Genomic DNA, 24,343 nt, shown 5'->3' with positions numbered 1-24,343 from the left:
TGTCGGTTTCTAATCTGAAAAACAGTGCACCTCAATACAACATAGATTTGTGTAGTATCCGCTGGAGATACAATACAAGGCTATGATTGTGCATTAAAAAAATCTAAACATAAAAATGTGCTTTTGACTGCAATGAGAAAAACATTCCACCAGCTTGATAAAGAAAATGTGAAAATGGAGGTGTTCCCAAAGAAGGCTATGCTTTTTCAAACAGGCCTGATAAAGGAAATGAGCTACAGCAGGGCTGATTAATAATCAGCTTCAGCTGTGCACGTGAATAGCTTCCAGAAAATGCTAAAATATTGCTATGACACAGCACTGATGGCCCCTTCCTCGTTCATGCTACATCTAAATGCTACATGAAGCTTATTCTTAAAGTGTGACATGCAAAACACCCCCCTAATACTATTATTATTGACAAAAACCAAGTCATTACGCACAGGCAGGAGTTCCCATGACACACACACACACACTCTCTCTCTCTCTCTCTCTCTCTCTCTCTCTCTCTCTCTCTCTCTCTCTCTCTCTCTCTCTCTGGTTCCTTTTTATTAATTTGCTCTATGTTAAAATGTTTACTAAAATCATGGAAATTACTCAATTGAAGAAAAAAAAGAGTCAAGAGTTGGGGGATTAAGGATTAAAGATTAAGGATTAGATTGATGAAGTGAAATGAATTGAAATAATCACTACCAAACTTTTGGAGACATCGGCACGAGGGGTTTGAAATGTGTCTGCATGCACGTGTGTATATGTGTGTCTGTGTGTGAGCGAGAGAGAGAGTCTGTCTGTGATCTTTAATTCTCTGTAATACCATGTCTGATTTGACTTCCTTAAATACATAAATAAATAAGATAAACCGCAAAATAAATAAGGAAATAAATAATAAACATGCACTAAAAGGAAGCAGAGGAGTTCAAATCATGAGGCGCATTAGCGAGAGAATATGGCTCCATGGGGATTAGGTTTCTCAGCAGCACTGAGTCTGACCTGTCTTTCCCAGTCATGTTGCGTTTTGATGGTTTTACTGTCTACATTCCAGTCTTCTGCACTTTGATCGGAAGGGTCACGACGGCATTCGTCTTTAGTAATGTGATCTGAAGGGTTGGAATGGCTTTAGCCTCGTATTATATTATTCACGTCAGTGGCTACGACTGGGCAAGTCCCTGCGAACAGCGGAATTCCAGGGGACGTCGTTTCATCCTCGTTTTGCAAACGCGTGGCTGTGAGCCTTTTGTCTGGGTTTTGTTTTTTAAAAAGATGATAATCATCCATTCTGTTGCATGCTCTCCTGCAGGCAATGGCCCTGTGTGGTTTCCAAGGAAACGCTGAGGATGCGCTCGGGCCTGCTCTGTCTTTTGCTCGTAACTCTGACGTTGTGCGAACGAGATGCTGTAGTAACTGAGCTGCAGGAAACAGGGAAAAGAAGGTAACAAAGAGCCAGCAGCCCTTGACCTTTAACCTTTCAACAGGCAGCAAAGAGCCAGCCCACCCTACATCCTCTCAGCACTGCTCACCCTGCACATTGACCTGTGTACTGGAAATGGCCAATAAGCAGAGCTCTGCTATCTGATCCTCTCTAACCAGCCTGGAGATAATGAAGTTACACACACCACACCTGAAAAGAGAAGAGGCAGGACTTTGATTGGTCTATCAGTAACGACCAACTGGTATGTACACCTTGATGTATGTATGGTTAGTGTACAGTGTGTGTGGGTGTGTGCGTGCATGTGTGTGTACGTGTGACTGATGTATCAGTTTGTCAATAGCACACAAACAAACTCCCGGGAAGAAACCATATCTATTTCTGGAATATGATGATGGTAAATATCTCTATTCCAGTATGGTTATTTCAATTACAGTTAGTGGGAAGTGCATTGAGCTGTGTGGTCTTGCTGTAACCATCGACTGATTTAGGCTCAGACGACCGCCTTCAGACAATATACCGTGTATGCAGACTAAACAAGGCCGGAGACTCACTGCTGTTATCACCATGGGTTACAACACACACACATATGCACGCACGCCAGCAGACATACACACTCAGTGCATTCAGCTTCCTTTGTGCGTAAACTGTTAACATCTGTGATTTCTCCTGAAAGCAGTGGGAGTTTGCAGTGGGAAGCTCTGCATTTCTTTCTAGATGTGAAAGCCATATTGAGAATTCACACAGGTCTTCCTGACGTCCCACAGCATATTCACCTTGGCTCGTCTAACCTTGTGTAAATTTGTGTACTGGGAATATTAACCACGATTGTGGCAACATCTATTTTACAGTCTGTTTTTCAAGGCATCTGGGGAAATCCCCAAGACTGTATTAGTTTCCTGATACACATCTGCTCTCTGGTAGTTTGTTCTGAAAACCTCCTCTGAATTGCCCAGAGTAAAAGTACAGTAGTGAAAGTGCTTTTTAATCATAAATATATCATACATTTTTGACTGTAAAACATCTCCCTCGCTGTGTTTGTATCTGTAGGCCTGTCCCACTGATATAAATAACTGTAAATTTGGGAAGGCACTTTCAAATTTTCCATTTGCATGGGCTTCACCCACAAAAGCCACCACTCATTTCCACCCCACAATCAGCCAGCTGAGCTGTACATTACAGCAAGAACCCCAAAAACCACATCCTCTGTATCTGCCCTCCTAAATCACACCACATAATAACACTCATGCCCATTGTAAAACCATCTCTTCACCCCACCCAAATATAAACTAACACCTGCAATTAGAGTTGATGATAATTTAGTAGTAGCCCTACATGAATCTGCACATTTCCTGCTGGCCCTGTCTGCATAGACCCAAACAAGTACTTCTGGAAAACACAAACAAAATAACAGCTTCACAGCAAGGAAAACCTCAGAACCAAACTCACAATGCACTGGACTGACCCCCCTTCAGTACATCAAACAAATCACAGACACTGGCCCAGACACTGAAGCCTAACTCACATATGCTCTAGATCAGTCACTGGCTGACAGAGAAAATAAATGTCCCTTTCATGAAAGTATATACTGTAATCTTTTGGTCCTTAGTGTACATTCTGTGTTTTTTTACAGGACATTTGTGTACTTAACAAATAAGCCAGTGATTAATGGGACAGCCCCTCTCTGTGGGATGATCTCCAGGTTGACTGAACGCTTTTCCCAGTCTTTGTCGATCTGTGTTAAAAAAAAATCATTTATGAACAAGAAAGTGCACATTATTATATTTATCATAACACCCCCCCCCCATCCAAAAATGAATGCCAATGAACCACTGCAGCTCCAGCCCTATAATGTGTACAGGTGTATGTGCTCTGGCTGCTAATGAAAGAGAGAAGAGCGAGCGGTGCTGACAGGCTTTGGGAAGGCTTCAGCCTGGGAGTTTGGGCTTTGGGAAGGCTTCAGCCTGGGTGATTGGGCTTTGGGAAGGCTGCAGTCTGAATGTTTGGGCTTTGGGAAGGCTTCAGCCTGGGTGTTTGGGCTTTGGGAAGGCTTCAACCTGGGTGTTTGGGCTTTGGGAAGGCTTCAGTCTGGGTGTTTGGGCTTTGGAAAGGCTTCAGCCTGGGTGTTTGGGCTTTGGGAAGGCTTCAGCCTGGGTGTTTGGGCTTTGGAAAGGCTTCAGCCTGGGTGTATGGGCTTTGGGAAGGCTTCAGCCTGGGTGTTTGGGCTTTGGGAAGGCTTCAGCCTGGGTGATTGGGCTTTAGGAAGGCTGCAGTCTGGGTGTTTGGGCTTTGGAAAGGCTTCAGCCTGGGTGTTTGGGCTTTGGGAAGGCTTCAGTCTGGGTGATTTGGCTTTAGGAAGGCTGCAGTCTGGGTGTTTGGGCTTTGGAAAGGCTTCAGCCTGGGTGTTTGGGCTTTGGGAAGGCTTCAGCCTGGGTGTTTGGGCTTTGGGAAGGCTTCAGCCTGGGTGTTTGGGCTTTGGGAAGGCTGCAGTCTGGGTGTTTGGGCTTTGGGAAGGCTTCAGCCTGGGTGTTTGGGCTTTGGGAAGGCTTCAGTCTGGGTGTTTGGGCTTTGGGAAGGCTGCAGTCTGGGTGACTGGGCTTTGGGAAGGCTTCAGCCTGGGTGTTTGGGCTTTGGGAAGGCTTCAGCCTGGGTGTTTTGGCTGCCTGGAGAAGTCTGCGGCAGGCGTCTCATTCACCTCAGAGCAGGCGCTGATGAGTCACTCAATGGCTTACTCTAGCTTTGCTTTCTGAGCACTGTTTAAACAGTGTAACTCAATAACCCTCTCTGTGCATCATTAAAGGTGGCTTCTCCCACCTTCCTGAGACCTTAGCTCAGGAGCTAAGAGCAGTCGTTTGGCAGTTGGTGAGTTTCCGGTCAATGTGTCCCTGAGCAAGATACCTAAACCCCAATTGCTCCTGATGAGCTGGTTGAGAGCCAACCACCGTGAGTGTGAGTGTGTGAATGAGTGAATGAGAAGCGCTATATAAATGCAGACATTTACCGTAAAGAAATACACACATCAACTTTCTTGTGCACTGTTTCAATTTAGGGCAGAGACATGGATGGGAATGGTCACAACAGGAGCCAGGAACCAGTGCTGACGTGGGGCAGACCAGGGCTGATCTGAGATCAGTATTTCCTTTAACCTCACAATGGATAAGGTTAGGATACGGACATGGAAACCTAATGCAAGGTCAGAAGCTCTACTCTGTAACGCTTTCTAAATATGGGATTAAAAAAAGATTGAATAAATAAAATATAAATAAAATTTATTAAGTTAGCCCAGCCCTCAAATGTAATAAAAATTTTTTATGAGAATCAGTCAGCACAAGGAGGTCTGCAGCATTACTATAATACTTTATCTAATTTAATGTAATTTATGAATCAAACTTCAATGTGCAGTAAATCAATGTCTCAATAAATATATTATTATCTGAATATTACCTGTTTATATACACATCTTTTCCTGTATTTAATGAAGCTTGTGCATCAGACAAAAATTATAATCAAATTATGTAATACCTTCAATAGCCTACTCATAAATCATTGTGAGCACCGTTTCCTCTCGATAGAAATATTTTTAAATTCAGAAATGCATTTCTTTTACATTTATAGATGTTTAAGTGTCCTTAATCATTGTCTCTGGTCAAACAATATAAAACAGGCAGTATGGAACAGAACAATGTGCAATCCCTCAGACTCAAAGGCTTCCCTCTGTTTCTGTTTCGTTCGATGGCTTGTATATGATCTTTAACTAACCTCTAAGCATCCTTTGATCAGCATTGGAAAAGATGCACTAAGAGGCATTAATTGGTCCAAGGGGAACACGTCTGTGTAAAAACATGCTTTGATCTGAAATTCAGTGATAAATTAGATTTAGCTGATTCTGCTGTATCCAGTAACCACCTGTACAAAGCTTCTCCAGTAAGAGTTCATTAATACATTGTAAATTGATAATCATCAGTGAAACTATTTTGTTGTCTTAGGCAGCCAATACATAGGACTGCTGAAAAAGGCTGCCACCAGGTTGATTTCACACCATCATTATAAGATTTGATAGGTTCAGATAAGCTCAGCATCAATACGACACTGTATCATGCAGTGTTAACACACACAAACTAAATTTAGCATGTACTAAATTAAGCTGTCACTATAAATAACACCTGCATTACAGACCTCAGTCTTCTCAAGGTACAATTCAGGAGACTTGCTAAGAGAGAGAGAGGTAGGGAGGTCGGTACTGGGTAGGGAGGGCTGGGTAAGACAGCCTGTGACAATAGAACTATCATCTCTAATAATCCGTAGAAATTCTCGGGGCAAATCATGCATGCAGAATTTTTGTAGCCACCCAGGTTTATGGTGCAGGAATGCCATTATGAATGAACGATGATCAGGTGTCTGGTCTAATCAGAGCTGTGTGTAATATTAGTTGCCGTATCTGTGTTGAAATGATTCTCAGAATTACCTAGGGGCATTGGAACAATGAACATACTTTGTCTGCGTTTTTTATCATTTGTTTTTAACCTTCATTTCATTTTAACTTTGTATTTTATTTTAATTTACCTGGGGGCCTTAAGTGTAATAATATATAAAATAAAAACTTCCAAAGTATTTCCCAGCTCTGGGAAACACATCCTGCCCAGTCAGCGTGTTTAAGGTAATTGTGTTAACCCGACTGTCAGCTCACCCTCCCGGCCTCTCCTTTTCTCCGACTGCTCATATTGTAAATTGGATTTAAGATGAAGGAGGGTAAGGCTTAAGAATCCTACCCAACCACCTCACACCCTCTGTCCAAAATTAATTAGTTTAGCTGTTTGGCTAGCGTTCATTACTCCAGGGAATTATAAATCACATCTGCTCACTTCACACAGCTTATTAACAGATGTGGGGAGAACAATTCTTATTCTCCAAAAATAAATAAATAAATACATTAAAATAATACAAAGAAAGTCAAAGTGCTATGAAAGGGTAACCCCTGCTTATATCTGTGACTCATTTATACAAAATAAAACACAGAGCCCAAAGAGGGAGAATAATGAGAGGCTTTCAAGATTTCGAGTGGGAGCTCCTGTGTGTGTCCCTGCTCATGGGAAAGACTCGTTGTAGGGGAGTTAGTCAATCTGACTGGTGAGGCACTTCGCTCCTTGCATCTGACTGACAAGTACCCTTACGCACCATCACAAGCTCCAATGTACCTGGCAATTATCATCTGGAAGGTCATCACACAGGAACGGTTCTGCAGGAGAAATTCACTCTTAAAAAAAAAGCACTGCGGTTGGATTTAACACCGCCCCCCCCCCCCCCCGTCTCCTCACGTTTCCATGACGCTTGTTGTGGACATGGGCTCCGAGTCCCAGCGCAGCTCATCAGCTAAAAATGTCGCCATCGCGGGGGCTCTGTTTCCGTGGCAGCTTCCCAGTTTCCTGCCGTCTCCCTGGCCACCCGGGCTGAGGCGTTCCCCACGGCTCCACGCTGGGAGGCTTTCTGTTGTCATCCGATGGCCAGCGGCGACCTTTCCGCCACAACGGCACGAGGCCTCCGGGCAAAATCAATGCAGCGGGCCGCCTTCCGTGTTGGGAGCAGCTTGGTCGATTACCCCTCCCTGCTCGCCCACGTTTGTGTGCCCGAGTTTGTGTTTATGAACAGCAACAGAACCTTGTGTTCTGAATACCCCACTCTGGGGTTCTTGAAGCCTGTCTCAGTATAAGGCTTATTTGCTTTGTGTGCTCAATGCGCTGCGTTTCTCATCCATCATCCATACTGTTATGGACACGCGCTTAAATGAATACACCCTCACGCCGCTGTTTCTTCCTGTGTGGCCAATGAACGATCGTGACAGCCGGATCTTCACTGCGTTCTTTGAATTTAACCAGACAGCACTTTTCTGATGAACAGGTATTTTACGCCACACACAATAAAGGCTTTCACACAATGACAACGAACCTCCCAATCCACTGCTTCTCTTCCCAGATGCTCTGGTGCGAAAGTGCTTCGGGTCACCGCTCAACACGGGAAACATCAAAGATTTTCACTTTAATTGCTTCATTAAATTCGGAGTAATGACGAAAACCTGTAAACCCTGCAACACTCAAGCAAGGCAAGACTGTAAAGCACTCAGTCCGGGGGGCATGCCCAATTCAGAGAGTGCTTTACAGAAGATCAGAGCGCACAGCCTCAACACCGAAGCCACAGGAATCTCTCAACACGGCAAAGAATCTGGATGCAGCCTTTTCAGATTGAACTGTATTAAAGGCGTCATTCTAATTTAAACGTGAACTGGTGGAGGTGGGTGATTGGGGGGCTGCTAATATAAGAAGTCACAGAAATGACCTAGCATGTCATTGAGGGCAGCCTGTAGTGTAGTGGCTAAGGTAAATGACTGGGACACGGAAGGTGGGTGGATCGAATCCCGGTGTAGCCACAATAAGATCTGCCCAGCTGTTGGGGTCCTTGAGCGAGGCCCTTAACCCTGCATTGCTCCAGGGGAGGATTGTCTCCTGCTTAGCCTAATCAACTGTACGTCGCTCTGGATAAGAGCGTCTGCCAAATGCCATTAATGCAATGTCATGTAATGTCATGGCATGCCTGCAGGATGGGCTGCACACTGTACATTTAGAAAAAGCGCATTCAGCTACAGAATTTGCTTAGGAAAACCCTTTCACCTGACGCAAAGCCTGGTTTTCATACATCTCAAACAAGATGTGTAATCATACTAATACTCAAGTTTGCCTAGTTTTTTTTATAAATCCCATTACGAATTATACCAATCCTGTATATCCTTTCCTTTCTGGCAGGACTCCCTGTAATTACATCACACATGAAGGCTGAGGTACTGCCTGCCAAAATCCTCCCCCCTGAAGCTTTTCACATGCAAACCCCATTCAACATGCATGGCGGATGTCCTTAACGCGCTAATAAGCACTCTGCGAATGGTTCTCCAGGTACAGCACATCACCTACTGATGAACATCTCTATGAAAATCATTCCTTTCAAACAACAGTTCTTAGGTGCACAGATGTGGGAAAACAGAAAATGAGATTTTACAGCTCATTCTAATTCTAATCTATATGGCTTTGATGATGTACAGACGTACAATAAAAACGCATGATATGTCTCATACAGTAATGCATCTAGGTCAGTAGTCAGCACCAGGAAGGACAAGCATGAAGGAGAGGTTAAGAATACAACAGTTCACAAGTAGTGCATGATGTGGAGGCCTCTCCTTTGCAGATTTTGGTTATGGTGGCAGTACATGCTGTTTATTTGACAGAATGAATGCTAAAAATATTTCCAGACCAATGGTTCCTTTCAGAGCAGGCAAACCTCTGAGAATAAAAGCAAAAAGCTAATTTCTTAGATGACCTGACAGGTGTCAACACTTCCTCTGGAGGCTTCTTGTGTTTCTGCAGCCTGCCATCTTGACAAATGTTAAACAAACAAAAAAACAACAAATGAAACTAATTTTATCCATTTTGTCGCTGTGAGGTGTCCTGTGCTCCCCTTTTCTGACTCTGAAGTGTGAGGTGCGGTCAGGGCGAAACCCACAAGTGCTTAAGAAGAGTGAGAAGAGGGGAAAGAGAAAGACATGGAAGGATAAAAAGAAAGAGGAGAAAGGAGTCAGGACCGATGCGGAATGGACATCTTCTCTCCACCTCCCATTTAATAGCTCATTACACGCTGAGCTCTGGAGCGTAACAAAGCAAACTGATAGCCGAGCGCTACAAGAGAAATCAGCACACTCCATCGACAGAGCTAATGTTTGTCCACACTCTTAATAACCGCTCACACTAGCCACACAGAGCCATCAGCCTAACAATAACTACCAATCCTGTTTTAAATGGCAAATTCTACCCTTGACAATGTACTTGTATCACATTGAATAAGGGTTTAAAGCTGGAAATCTTTAAATGAAGTGCTTGGAGTACATGGCGGAGGCCCTGGTTGTGGTGGGGCCAGCACACACACACACACACACACACACACACACACACACACACACACACACGGTTACTTTACACCACGACCCCGCAGATGGCCCCCACTGCTCAGCAGCAACACATTAATCTTAATTGACAGGTAGAGGATCATGGGAAAACAGGCTGCACCTACATGGGCAGACAGAGCAGGCGAAACACAGGCCTACCCGGGTGTAAAATCTCAAATCCAAACACACTGCTGACATTCAGTGCCCATCCTTGTTGGTTGTCTTGAAAGAAAATCTGCCCTCGAAGAGGACATGCATTTAATAACAAATATCAGCATGAATTACATGATTTAAAGTAGAAGGGGGCCAGCTCTGGTTAAATTAGATACTTAGCATTTGTCTGCCATCTTTATTTAAGTTGTTATATTGCTCTAGCATCACAATAAAGACTGTTTAGACTAGTTCTCATTCATCAAAAAGGTCTTTCCGTTTCTCCCAACCCCCTCCTCTCTCCGCAGATGGCCACATGTTGTACTTGTTGTGCTGTTTGAACAGCTGTGTGCTGTGAATTCACACCAGACAAGACAGTAGAGCTAAAGCTGTTTAAATCAAGTAATCACCAACTAAAGGTGCACAATATTTTATTCAAAGAGATATACCATAGCTTGCAGGAACTGTGCAAGAAAAGGGATGGCAGTCTGTGCTAACAACGCAGTTAGCTATAAAACATGAAACTCCATTCTATATATTTTTTTATAGCCATGGATATAAATCTAATCTTTTTCCAAATTCAAGATGGAATTAAAACTATTTGAATGCACTTACTTTTTTCTCCTTGAATGACTGTCTGAAAACGAATGATTTCAGTAATTAAAGTAATTTCAATGGCAAATGAAGAAATAATCAAATAAACAAAAAGTGAATTAAAGCAAGAGGAGACTACAATGGATGGCTAATGTGTGGCTAAAATAATGGACGATAGGCCCTTAAGGGTCATCAGGTCATTCAAATATTTGAAATCACCAGGGATTAACCAACCAATGTTTGTTTTAACCTCCAAATTTGGTTGGACCTCTCAAATTCTATTCAGTTATCCTTCAGTAAAGAAAGCACATATTTACTGAGGTGTTGCTTCATAATTTAAGTTGTCTTTGAATTTAAAGGAGGGCACAATAATGTAAAACTACCACAATTAATAGACGCTCATAAGCAGAAGTGGGTCATGAATGCCTGTGCATCTTCAATAAATGGCATTGACCTATTTGGGAAGACTTATCAAAGAAAGCCTAGAGGGTGTGAGAAAAGAAACAAGGCATTTGGTATAATAATGCACACAAGATGTTAAGGTGTAGGATCCAGTAGAGCTACTATAGAAATATGTGTGTTTCCAGAGGATGTCCAACAATTACCAAGTTTCAGTATAACCATACAGTCCTATCATGTGTTGGCACAACTCTGAAAACAAACAGAAAGAGTATTAAACCAGGAAAGGAAACAGGCTTCCATCCTTTGTTTTGAAATACGTGTAATACAAATCAATCAATAAATAAAATGAAGTTTTAGAAAATAAAGCAAAAGAACATTGTGGAGATGATAGTCTGAGGAAATAGTAAAGTGAGGTTTCTGTATTGCAATCATCCCATACGTGCGAGCACAGTGCTGCAGCTACTTGTGTCAGTGGCTTCTACAGGCAACGGAATTCTCTGAGTGACAAATCAATATCAATCTACTTGCACAAACGCCATAAAAATGTGACCTACCAATTCAACCTTTATGAAATTATAGCCAGGATCGATTGGCTTTGCGGGGGTGGATCCGTATGCCGCTCCTTCCTTCTCGGGTGGACTCAGTTTGAAGTTGGGTTATCCTGTGAATGTCTTGTGTGCCGATAGACTACTTACACCAGAGTAAAGGGTTACAATATGGGTTGTGTGGAACTAAAATTAGTCCCAAAACCATTCCTCCACCCCAACCCCTTTCCATTTTAGCTGTATAAATAATTCAAGATGCAAGAGAGAGAGAGAGAGAGAGAGAGAGAGAGAGAGAGGGAGATCTTTATGTATTTGACAGCTTCATTACACTCACTCCAAATTCTGTTCAAGACAAGGACAAAGTAGAGTTCTATGTATGGCAACAGCGCACTTGCTGAATCCTCACCTCCTGAATATGACTCATCCTTGAGACTCAAAGTTTTCCGGCATCTTCCTTAGGGTTTCTGGATTCACCTACGTGAGTAATGCGCATACACACGGTGTAATGGAGTAAAGAAATTATTTTCTCAAATGCGGTATAAAGCAGTCAGCTGGAAGTATTGCCCAGTAAAGTATAGTGGCATAAACGTACGGAATAGTTTTAAAAATGAAATGCTAGCATAATGAAAGAGACACTGGACGTTAATCTTAAGGACACCAGAGAAGTTCAGAATTGAACTTCTCTATAGCTTTAACTCTAAACTAAAAATTAGCCTCTTTCAGAGTCATTTATTTTATTTGCTAAAGGCATTGAGCATTTGTTCTGAATGAATAACATCAATATCTACCTACGGTATGCTGTGTCTACATTATGCCTGAGTCACTGTCCTTCAGATGATAGCTGAGCTGTACTCACACCACACACTGCTTGGCTGCAGACATGTGCAGCATTCTAATGCCTTGTGGATGACAGCATGATCAGAAAAAATGGAGCTGGGCCACGCCCCGATCTCTGTCATTGGTAGGGCGGTGCCGGCTCTCAGCCAATGGGCATGGTCGGGAGGCGGGGCCTTGTGAAAGCCCCTGTACTGGACACTGGGGGTAAATCCAGCTCCCCTCATTGATATTCCGCCACATGCCGCAGCCAGCTGCGCCGCACTTTTGATTGACATCGTGCGCCTGTGTCCTCACCTCTCATCTAGCTCCTTAAAAGCCATCTCTCACGGAGAGAGCGAGAGATAGAGAGAGAGACAGAGAGAGAGAGAGAGAGAGAGAGAGACACTTCTCCAAAGTCACAATAAAAGATCCACAATTTCCTCTGCTGTCAGACTGTGATGGATCCAACTACAGGAGCCTCAGATGGCACAGCTGTTCATGCAATATAATAAAACCACCTCTCTAAAGAGACATCCAGGGTTTGATCCTGTCAAAAGTGATTTTATTTACTTTATTTGAGTCCAGTAGTACATTTTGTTACCCTCTTTTGCATGTCATTGATATGCCATATAAAACATCTAATTTCACATTCTGATTATTTTCTTAATTAAATTGTATTATTATTTTATGAGATGCGATTCTTACATTGTTGAACATTTGGCTACCATGCACAACCACAGAAACAACCACACCCAAAAGGCCAATCATAATCATAGCTACAGCAACAACCACAGATGTGACCGAAACCCCAAAAACACAGGTAACCAAACAGTTTCCAAAAAACATAACCACAGCCTCAGCCACAACAACCACTACTGAAAAATATAACTACTGTAAACAGGAGTTGACGTATGCTTCAAGGAGCCACAACAAAGAAGCCCTTTCTGTACAGCCAGGGTTAAAACAGACACCCTATCCTGCAAACACATTTGATTTCTATCAAGCTCACCACACACATCAGGTTTGACGGGGGATTGATCTTAGAGTACTTCTGTCAAAGTGAATGACCTGTTAGTCAAGACCTCACCAAGTCTCTAGCTTCTCTCCACCCCAGCCACCCCCAGCACCTTCCACACAAGCGCTCATTGACCCAGTTACACTTATTTACTGGTTCAAGCGCTTCCCTTTCTCCCAGAGGAGCGCTGTTCACTTCGGAAATCCTTGCCCGGACCATTGATTTCCGATCTGTTCACTCAGGCCAGTAGCCCCTGTGGTGCGCAGGGAGACCAGATGCTCGTTGGCCTCTCCACAATAATTTACTGTTGCCAGGTACTGTCCAATTTGTTCTAGAGAAATGCTGCTTGGCCATTGTCATTGTTATCTGAGCACAGGTTTCGTTTACGCTTAAAACCCACTAACAGCACCAAAACCTCCGGTGCCACTTCACAGCAATGGAAAATTCGATACTGAAATCAATCAATGGTGAACCTTGATTGAACCTTTTTGTCACGGTGCATTTGAGTTTAAAGCCTGCCTGATGTTCCAATCCATTTCCTTTCTGTTATTGTCCTTTTAAACAGAAATTTGCTTATGAATCTAGATTTCATTACATATGTGGCAGTTGACAGCAAGGCTTCAACATGACAGAACAACACATCGCAGCGCACTGCAAATACCCTAATGAAAATAACGGATTTGGTTACTGCCTTGTAGTAGCACGCCTCACAATACTGAAGGGGACATAACCGAATGTGTGCTATTCCACTGAGGGTATACACACTTCCACTGCTTCTGTTATGCAACTTTAATCTCGCAACACAAAAGCACTGCAGAGAGATACATTATGCCTGTCAGGTGGCACGGCATAGCGTGCGTTTGCGGCACTTGAAGATTTATGTTGATTGAGCGCTATTAGAATGAAGGCACCCATTTCACCAGCCCAAGGAAGCCCCATGAGGACACCCCTCACAGAGAAAGGTAATTTATTTTTATCTGATAGTTATTCATTACCAACAGGGGAGAGTAATTAGGAGAGGAAGTTTGGTACCTCCGAAGGAGACAAATGAACAGCCTTCTTCCTCTCCCTCCAGCATTCCCTCAGCCCTCGAATAGCAACGTCTCTCCCTCAGTCCGTGGAGTCCAGTTAATTCCCTGAGTGTGTTAATGACCGTTATTTCTTTATTCATTTATTTAGTACTGTAGGATCTTTTGCATGCTTTTATTCACATTAAAGCAAGGAAGGTCGCTGGAATCACCATTCGGAATGTGCTATTCCAGAGAACCAAAGCCCAGAGGGATTTGCACTCTGAAACTACTGAATCTGCTATGAACTTGCAGGACTGGATTTGGATTCAAGGGCCATATCACAGTATCCATGGCCTACAGAGTTTGTTGCCTTTGTGGCAGAAGTGTAAAGTCCAGGGGTCAGAAAGTAAAAGTCCTGTCATGTGTTTCTTCCACCCATTATGATTTCACTCATTAGTTCTACCTCCTGGCTGAGGAATTGTGCTAATTAGCCAATTAAGGTGGTTGGAGCAGAATTCTGGGGAGGACTAAACCAGGACTGAACCAGGATTTCACACCTCTGCTGGGGTTCATATTGTTGCTGTTCAACACTAAAGTGTTGCTTTAGTGTTCACACCCTGTCACACCCTGTCATGACTGCTGGCGAAAGGTGCTATGGAGTGCTAATGGATAGGTCGAGTCAATGGAGGTGAACCTGTCAACTGTAGTGAATTTCTCCTCACTTTCTTCACCAACAAATACATTCAAAAATATAAAACAGAAAAAATCTCACTTGCTTGAAGCATAAAGCTATGCTAAGATTAGCCTCCCCTTTGTGGCTCTTGTTGGATAAATCCCACCCTAAACTGTGAAGAACTGGGGGAGGCACTTTCTGATGTGAAAACAGCAGCATGGGAGGCAGGTGACATTTCAAATTGGAAAGTGAATTCCTCTAAACCGACATCACAGTCTAAAAGTTATCCCACAGTCAGTCAGCTTGAAACACAGTCTTATCCAGGGCAATTTAAAATGTAGGACAATTACCACAGTCTAATATGTCTTTTTAGTCAAATTCATTTAAAGGCTTTAATTTACAGAATGGAATTAATATTAAATAAACATAATCAAACCATTTTTAAATAAAACCAATACAAATATCGTTCTCTATGAAATCTATGACAGAACAGTTCTTCTTCTATGGCCTAATTAACAAGCTATCACCACTGTGAAGCCAAACACTCTAAATGGTAAATGGTTGGCATTTATATTCCGCCTTTATCCAAAGCGCTGTACAATTAATGCTTCTCATGCACCCATTCATACACACTCTCACACGCCAACGGCAATTGGCTGCCATGCAAGGCACCAACCAGCTCGTCAGGAGCATTTAGGGGTTAGGTGTCTTGCTCAGGGACACTTCGACCCAGCCCAGGCGGGGGATCGAACCGGCAACCCTCCGACAGGCCAGAGGCCTGCTCTTACTGCCAGAGCCACGTCGCCCCCTAACTCTACCTTTATTGTTTCAAGTAGAGCAGAGTATTTGGGATTTTGGAATTCAACACTCTGAATTTCAATAAAGCCCCCAATATGCATCAGTGGGTTGGTGATTAACTAGTGAAGTTTTGATTATCTTTCGGGATGAAATGATTTCCGTCTCATGGTTTCAAAGACAAACCTTAGGAGGACTTGTCAGCATGTCCAAAGCCTGGTATAATTGCTGGCAGACATCACATTAAAATATTTTCTGCATTCATTTTCTGTTTCCAGCTTGTTACTAACACATACTCTATAAAATATTGCCAGGGAGTTAAGAAAAGGAGTGTCTAGAAGACACAATTCAATCTCAGTAGCATATTCCCAAGTGAATCACTATTTCCACATTTTTTGACTGAAGCTGCATAAAAATGACATGATCATACATTTCATAGCTCTAGAGGAACTTTATGCAATAGACTATTTTAATTACACATAGGCAGTTGACTCAGAAATATGAGAACGTTGGGGAAATCAATTTTGAAGAATACTCAGCCTTCTGTCTTTTAAAAATATGTAACATTTTACCACATAAAATAACCTAACATCTTGCCATTGTTATTCCAATTTGTGCTCTTTTTCAACTGATATCTTAAAGTGCACATACAGTATGGTGATTTCTGTGAAGGAAGTGATTGAATAGTGGTATTGCACCTATACAGCTAGCGAAAAAGTAATTTAGTTTTGGGCCTCTATTCTCAATTAACCTCCCTGCTCTTGCTCCAGGTTGAATTTTACAATCAATTGATCAGTGTTTCCTCAAATTAATACATGGACATTATTATCCTCCTCTTAAATTTCCCCACTTCACACTTTGCTGATGATGTCTTTCCCTTTGAATTTCAGGCTGATGTTACCTTATAGACCTTACCTTTTCTTGTGAGACATCTTAGTGCTCTCTTCATCAAAAAACTGAAACCCAACAGAGGTCTCCGCTAGTAAAACTAGCCGTAATTGCTACTAGCCTATAGCATTTTATACATGACCCTATGAGTTATGGGATATTGTTTGTATTACCTGCTGCTTTAGCCTATCCACTTGGAGGTTTGACGCATTGTGTGTTCATCTGCATACCCCAATTGTAATGTGTGGTTATTTGTGTTACTGTTACTTTCCTATCAGCTTTGACCAGTCTGGCCATTCTCCTCTAACCTCTCTCATTAATAAGGCATTTCTGCCCACAGAACTGCTGCTCACTGAATGAGATTTGTTTTTCGCACCAGTTCTCTGCAAACTCTAGAGAAAATCCCAGGAGATCAGCCGTTTCTGAGATACTGAATCCACCTTGTCTGGCCCCAGCAATCATTAACTGATGCTCCTCACATTGTACTGCTGCCACAAGATTGGCTGATAAGATAATCGCATTAATAATAAAGTGCTCAGTGTGTATATGTTTACAACTCGGTATGCTTCCTCTTAACTGTGGATTTTGAGTCAGAAATACAACCGAGTCAGCATTGCATTGTGGTCCAATGATTATATTACTTTAAAGCGGCTTACTTACACAAGATACTAATAAGCTAATGTGGTCAGTTGCCTGCATTCGTATCTGTGGGTGGAAGGCGGCAGTAAATGAATGAGCTCTGTTCAGAATAGATAGGTGGCTTTTCATAATAAAGGTCTACATTGGGGATTTCAGAGAACAGAGGAATAACAGGACATGAAAATGTTTCTGGGCTTTCGGGAATCACAAACTGTTACGATCACACTCTCCATAAAACATGCATAACCAAGGCCTTCATGAAAATGATTTACCTCCTTCTTACTATGACATAATACCTTTATGAATCATTCATAAGCACATGCCATGGCAAAACACACATGGGGTGAAATGCTGTTTTCAAAGCACATTGACTTAGCAACTGAACTGCAAATCTGTGATTATCCACTACATATCTCCCTGAGTGATTTATAAATATAGTGTGGACAACATATACGATACATATATTTAACAGAATTGTAACCGCATTTTTCTAACCAAACTGGAAAGCCCTGTTGTATTGTGGGCCATTTTCCAAGCACTGCCTCAGCCACCAGGCACACTGTGTTATCCCAGTCCCCCTGCTCAGCTGCATAGCCATTGGTTGAGGAGAACCATTCAAGCTCAGCTGATGCCTGACCCAATCAGAGGAGTCTTTCTTGCACAGTGATAGAAGTACTGCCACCCTTCCTCTGTGTGGGGACACTACAGCCACTCTACATGATTCCCTGAGGCTTTGTGCATAATCTAAGTGTGAAGTGTTACCACACAGTCAGAAGGAAGGCCTCCTGTTCAGGATAACTGGAGCAAAGCCACATAAGACCCAGTTTCACTGTTCTCTCCTGTCCACAGGATACCGAGGTTCCCGTCACTGGAAACAAGGCTTCTTCCTTATCGGTTTCATGCTCGATTTTATCATTGGCTTATACGATTACCCTTATCCAGGGGGGAATTAAAACCATCACAGCCCCAGTCAGCTCTGCATACACCCAGAATCACTCCGGAGCCAAGAAAGGCAAGGCATGCCATCACAAAAACCGCCAGTAAACATCCAGCTGTATAAGTATATTACATTTCTGGAAAACATATATGCTGTGTCAGGACACTAAAAATGGCTGCATAAAACAGGGGTTTGCTATGCAGTCCCATCTGTAGGGATAAGATAAACAGGTGAGTGTGGTAAAGCTGTTGCCTGCTGGGGGGAGCGAGAGAGCTTCCAGCTCCTGGGCCTTTATTCGCTCTGCCACACGTAGAGCGAGCCTATCAAAAGTGCTCTCTTCCCCCAAACGACTCCTCCATTACGCATCTGCTGCTGGCATCGGACACAATGTTTCTCCAACATGAACATCATTTCAATGGGCAAAATTATCATTCAAAAAACGAGTTGTGAACAGTCCCCTTAAACATAAAGTCTAATTAAAATCACAATTATATAAAAAAAACATTCCTGAGGCACAAACAGCTGTGGGACTTTGCCTTTGGGAATAATTTCTTTATGGTAATCTCCTGTCTCTCTAAGGACTTTGTCATTGCTCTTCAATGAACGCCACTGCTGCTTTTATACTGCCCTGACAGCTAGATACAGCAATGGCTGGTTTGGAGGATGACTTTGTAAAGGGGCAGATGTTATGGTGGTTAGGGGTGGAACAGTTTAGAAGCATCTATCTGCATTTCCACCTGAAAAACAATATTAAGAATGTAACTGACTGTGATGTGTTAAAAGTGCATTTGTCCTCAGAGGCTAAGAGATATGCTCTTTTCTAGAGTAGGTATTTCCAAACTGGTGTCTGTGAAGGAGTGCCAGGAAGTCTTAAGGAAAATAATTGTAATATGATGCTCATAATTTCACATTTAATTCTTTATATTTGATTCATATTTTCAGATAAACTATGTACATGGTTCACCCATCCTGAGTAATATGTGACCATCGTGATTATTAAATGTGTTAAATAGTGATGCTGAGTTCCCCAGACAGCTTTAGGGAGGTTATCTTAGAGGGCCAGAAGATAACCCCTGTTCTAAAATAACTGCCTTTTCACCAGCTAAGATGCATTTCCACCAACAGCATGAAACACATGCCTTTGCCAAGGGAAATGCAACATATTTTAGCCATCTCAGTGTTCCTACAGTGTGGACATGAAGATGTATTTTTCCTCTAACTGCCAGTACTGAGGTAACACCAGTTCAGTTGTGAAACTGTTTATTATGCATTCCAGATGCGAGCAGTGCGCTTTATGTGAAAGGGAAAAAAACGGTAAGCATAAGATGCCCTTGAAATCGTCTTCTGTGGGCGGCAGCAATCGAGGCGTCTGCTGGCCCACAATGCACAGCAGGAGAGGCCATGCCCATGCCTTTGTGCCCTTTGTGCCACAATTAGTCCAAGCTGATTCATAACCATCCGACGGAAAAGCCCTGACGCTAAGAACATCGCAGCATTCTTCCAGGGAAGCGGCAACATAAATGCTCTTCGTTGCTCAATTTTGTTAAGCCTTTGGTTTATGAGGAAGCTTTTATGATTATAGGCAATGACCCCGACGTGCAGCCAATTAGGGGCCTAATCATCTTTGCATAATGAATGAAGTGATTGAGTCAATCACAGCAGAAATTGTTACGATCCCAACAAGCGTGATCAGTGTCTATGCCAATGCCAGAGACAGTGATTGCGCAAAATCGCAGTGACACTATTCGAACCAATTATAATGATTGTGATTGAGTCAAACCACTGCATCGGTGATGCGATGGTCCAATCACAAGGAAAGTGATCAGATCAGATTACAATGACTTTCATGCAGATGAGCCAATCACAACGACAGAATTGGAGTCGAGTTCCTCCACAAATTTGAAAGGCTCCATAGACACTTATCTCCTTCTGTCCTCTCTCTTTCCTAATGACTAGACGTTCTGCTTGGTAAAATGCACTCCCAGTGCTATACTGACACAATGTGGTACTTTGTCACACCCCTTCAGAAATATTCCTAAAGCATTAGAAACATTGCTATATTTTGGCTTTAACGGTCGGGAGACAGAACTGTCACGGTTAATAACAGAGAGATGTTCCGGTGAGTCTAAAGTATCTGCAGCTCTTGTACCTCACGTATCGTATGTCCTGTTGTGTCTAAGATCTGAGAGGCCCCGAATGGGAACGGCCAGACTGTTCTTGCCTATTGTTCCGGCGGTTTCTTTCATTTTGCCTTCACAAGCCGGTCAGGCTGGGATCCTCATTAACGATAAAGAGCGAGTGTGTGCGACGTTCTGGATAATTACTACGCGGCCCAATGAACTGTGTCTGCACTGGCTGTCACCGTAGGCAGGGACAGATGAAGGATTTGTTTCTTGCACAGATGAGTCTCAGTAGAGTCTCAGATGAGTCTTGTTTGAGCATCAAAGCTCTTTAGAATGACACACTCCTCATTTGGGGTCAATTTTTTAATGCATGTCGGTTGTAATAACAAACATATTTACCCGAATACAACTGAATCAGGAATTATATGCAAAGTAAGGTCGGGGTTCTTGGTTTTTCCCACAAGTGTAGAGTGAATTATGACAATAATTTTGAAGGTTGTGACTGAGTACTGCACAGAAGCAGCCCTGAAGTATGCCTTGCACAGTGAAGTGGTGGGGAAAAGCTAGGGCCATTTGGGTAGGACATTAAGATATGTAAGAACAGGAGACAGGGATTTGGGTAAGAAAATGATGTCATCAACACTGGACACAGTGTGCCAAGCCACGTGCTAGCCCTTTAAGCAAGACAGAAGGAAAAACAAGTTTTTTTGTTGCTAAAAATATTTAAAAAAAAAGGAAAAAACAGCAGATGATGTTCAAAAACCAACTCTCAAACAAACAGTCGAGGTGCTGGTTAAGCTCCAGATAGCATCAAATGTCTACATGATTAAGGAGACTTCTAAAGGTAAGTCAAGAGAAGGAGTGGGAAAGGTGACACAGGAAAATCATCGGCCTGTAGTGTAGTGGTTAAGGTACATGGATGGGACCCGCAAGGTCAGTGGTTTGATCCCCAGTGTAGACACAATAAGATCCACACAGCCATTTGGGCAAGGCCCTTAACCCTGCATTGCTCCAGGGGAGGATTGTCTCCTGCTTAGTCTAAGATCAACTGTAAGTTGCTTTGGATAAAAGCATCAGCCAAATGACATGTAATGTAATAACACTGAGCTATAACAGGGCACACTCTGCAATAACAGGGCACTCTGCTATAACTGGGCACTCTCTGCTATAACAGGGCACTCTCTGCTGAAACAGGGCACTCTGCTGTAACAGGGCATTCTCTGCTATAACCTGCTATAACAGGGCACTCTCTGCTATAACAGGGCATTCGCTGCTATAACAGAGCACTCTGCTATAACAGGGCACTCTCTGCTATAACCTGCTATAATAGGGCACTCTCTGCTATAACTGGGCACTCTGCTATAACAGGACACCCTTTGCTATAACAGGGCACTCTCTGCTGTAACAGGGCACTCTGCTGTAACAGAGCATTCTCTGCTATAACCTGCTATAACAGGGCACTCTCTGCTATAACAGGGCATTCGCTGCTATAACAGAGCACTCTGCTATAACAGGGCACTCTCTGCTATAACCTGCTATAATAGGGCACTCTCTGCTATAGCAGGGCACACTCTGCTATAACAGGGCACACTCTGCTATAACAGGGCACTCTCTGCTATAACAGGACACACCCTGCTATAACAGGGCTCTCTCTGCTATAACAGGGCTCTCTCTGCTATAACAGGGCTCTCTCTGCTATAACAGGGCACTCTCTGCTATAACAGGGCTCTCTGCTATAACAGGGCACTCTCTGCTATAACAGGGCTCTCTCTGCTATAACAGGGCACTCTCTGCTATAACAGGGCTCTCAGCTATAACAGGGCACTCTCTGCTATAACAGGGCTCTCTCTGCTATAACATGACACACTCTGCTATAACAGGGCACTCTCTGCTATAACAGGACACACTCTGCCATAACAAGGCACTTTGCTATAACAGGGCCCTCTGCTATGGAGGGCTACACTGGAAAGTAACCACACTACACTCATGTGTCTCACATGAGAAACCACCTCCTCATCTCATTGAAGAGCAGGGGCTAACCCGCAAGCTGGACCAGTAATGATTGATTGACTGAATGTATTTAAATTAAATAATAAGTAATGTCTCTTTGGTAGCACCTCAATAAAGAGATGTTGTGTCCTGTTAGCAGACCAGGGTCATATATATGACGCATCTGAAATACATTAACCCTTGATACACCAGCAAACTCATTACCGAGGGATCTTAAAAGATATCTATTTTCACCAAACTTCAAATGAAATTGCTTTGATTATATATTGACTTCCCAGGTATCTCTGAAAGTGTTTTTACATTTTGCTGCCATCTAAGAGAAAATAAAATGTATCAAACTGGGTTTTTTATCCAACGGAAAAAAAGGGTTTCAGCATATTTGATTTATTTATCCCTAATTTTACTAAACATCCTGCAGTATAGTTCCCCTGGCTTGGTTTAAGAGAAAAATAATTTGGTGATTCCATGGAACTAAATTCTAGTTATTTAGTTCACAGACCATTAGTAAGCTATTATAAAAGTAAGAAAAAATACGCTATTTCGAACATAAGGATTGTGTATAATGCAGTTTGGTAGATAGCAATGATCATATTTTATTGGTGAGGTATTAAAAGTAATGGGCAAGTTGGCCATGTAGATTTATTACATTCTAAACTGAAATAATTGTATAAAAGTCTTTCTTTAGTCATGCAGTGGCTGGAGGTAAAAGTAAACGTTTACATGGTAATGCAATTATTAATACTCTGTAATTATCTGTAATGCGCAGATTCAGATGCAGGCTGCGGGGTGAAAGGTATGAGTGCACTTGTGGGATGCTGGTTCACTTGAGAGAAAGTACAAACAAACTGATCACACGCGTGGTCTGATAAAGTACCCAAAGTAGCAACCACTTACCTTACAGTCCTCGGTATGTGATCTGACGGAATAATCCCCCGATAAATACTTGAGAAAGAGGAAATCAAATTCCTCGTATTTTTCCTGAGCGTGTTGGTCCAGCCTCGCATACGCTTGAATGCAGCCGCTGCACACGTCGTCGTCATCCGCGCCCCCGCGACCCAAATCCCACATCATGTTCCGAAGACTGCAGTTCAAACCGTCCGGGTTCGCCATTCCCAGAAGCAGGTCGGAGATGGTGTAAGAATCACAAAAGGAAAGGCTGAAATTACTAAAATGAGCTAACATGAGCTGTGACGAAAACGTCAATGGAGTTGAAAATGATGACCCGACGTCTGTTCGCTGCAAACGCAGTGTGGCGCAGGCTGACTCCAGATCTCGGCGAGTTTGGACAGCGGTACACTGAGGACTTGGAGCGACGAATTTGGTCGAATTGCTTAGAAAAACATCGTGCCCCCCCTCCTTAGTTGTGAAACGGTCTTCCTCGGTCGCGTTACTCCCAGGTTCGCGATAACCCCTGTCCCCGGACTGCAGTTTAACTCCAGCACACAGCCAGAGGTGGTCAGAAAGGAGGACTGTAAAAAATAAAAGCGATGCCAAAGACATTCGCCATTTCTGTGCCCTCTCGGAATCGGCGTAAGGTTTGTCGTTTTGTTTGGGTGCACAGCAGATTTTCAGCACGGCATCATCTTCCCTTCGACACATCCAAACACCCCGGATCATATTTTAGGGGGAGACAAAAGTGATCCCCGGCCGTTTTTTTTTTCTCCTCTCCAATTTTCTCCCCAAACAATATCATCTACCTTCTTAGCAGCATGATGTTGGGTAATGTTTCCCTCTGGGCTGAAATAAGATATCAAACCACTTCCCCCACCCCTGCGTCTAATTTTTTGCACCATCCATTGGCGAAGAAAACGTATATATCCCGACAAATCGTCCTCACACGCCGCTCGTTTCAACGTGCTGCAACATTCCACACATCCTCCATAGCGCCCTGTTGAACCTTTCGGGAAACGAACAAGATTCTGGAAGATTATATCTTACCGCTGTCATCCTTGACACAGAATGTTTTCTTATTTTTTCTTGCGTTTGTAGTGCAGAAGAATGGCATGTGTGTTGCTCATCATCGCGATTCACCCTTCCCTCTGTCCCTCTCAGTCTGTCGCCATCTTCGGCTTTGCAGAGACCACCTTGAGAAATTGATTAAACTGAAAGGGGGGGGGGGGGGGGCGGGCGGTAGGGGGGTGGTTCTAAGGGGAGGTGGGAGGGTGGGTGTGCGTGCTCGCGCGGTATCCCCTTTCGCTTCCCCCATTCACAGCAGATTCATTCATAGTCCGCCTCCCGTTTCATTCATCATTTCGCCGGGTATAGCTGTGTTTCCTCCACACTTCCGATGTAAAAATGTAGATAATATTTGCACCAGCGCCGAACGTTATAGCGAAGAT

At 43.1% G+C, this 24,343-nt stretch overlaps 1 protein-coding gene across 1 annotated transcript in view; it reads right to left on the bottom strand.

Annotated features, from left to right (window-relative positions):
• Positions 1 to 23,186, bottom strand: part of LOC133123521 (NALCN channel auxiliary factor 2-like) — a 46,057-nt gene extending 22,871 nt beyond the window's left edge. Inside the window, exon 1 of the mRNA XM_061233992.1 lies at positions 22,899 to 23,186. Coding sequence (XP_061089976.1) covers positions 22,899 to 23,186 — 288 coding nt within the window. The remainder of the gene's footprint in view (positions 1 to 22,898) is intronic.
• Between the last annotated feature and the right edge of the window lie 1,157 nt (positions 23,187 to 24,343).

The sequence above is a fragment of the Conger conger genome, chromosome 3, assembly GCF_963514075.1.
Source record: "Conger conger chromosome 3, fConCon1.1, whole genome shotgun sequence".
NCBI lineage: Eukaryota > Metazoa > Chordata > Actinopteri > Anguilliformes > Congridae > Conger > Conger conger.
This window is presented reverse-complemented; position numbering and strand designations above follow the sequence as displayed.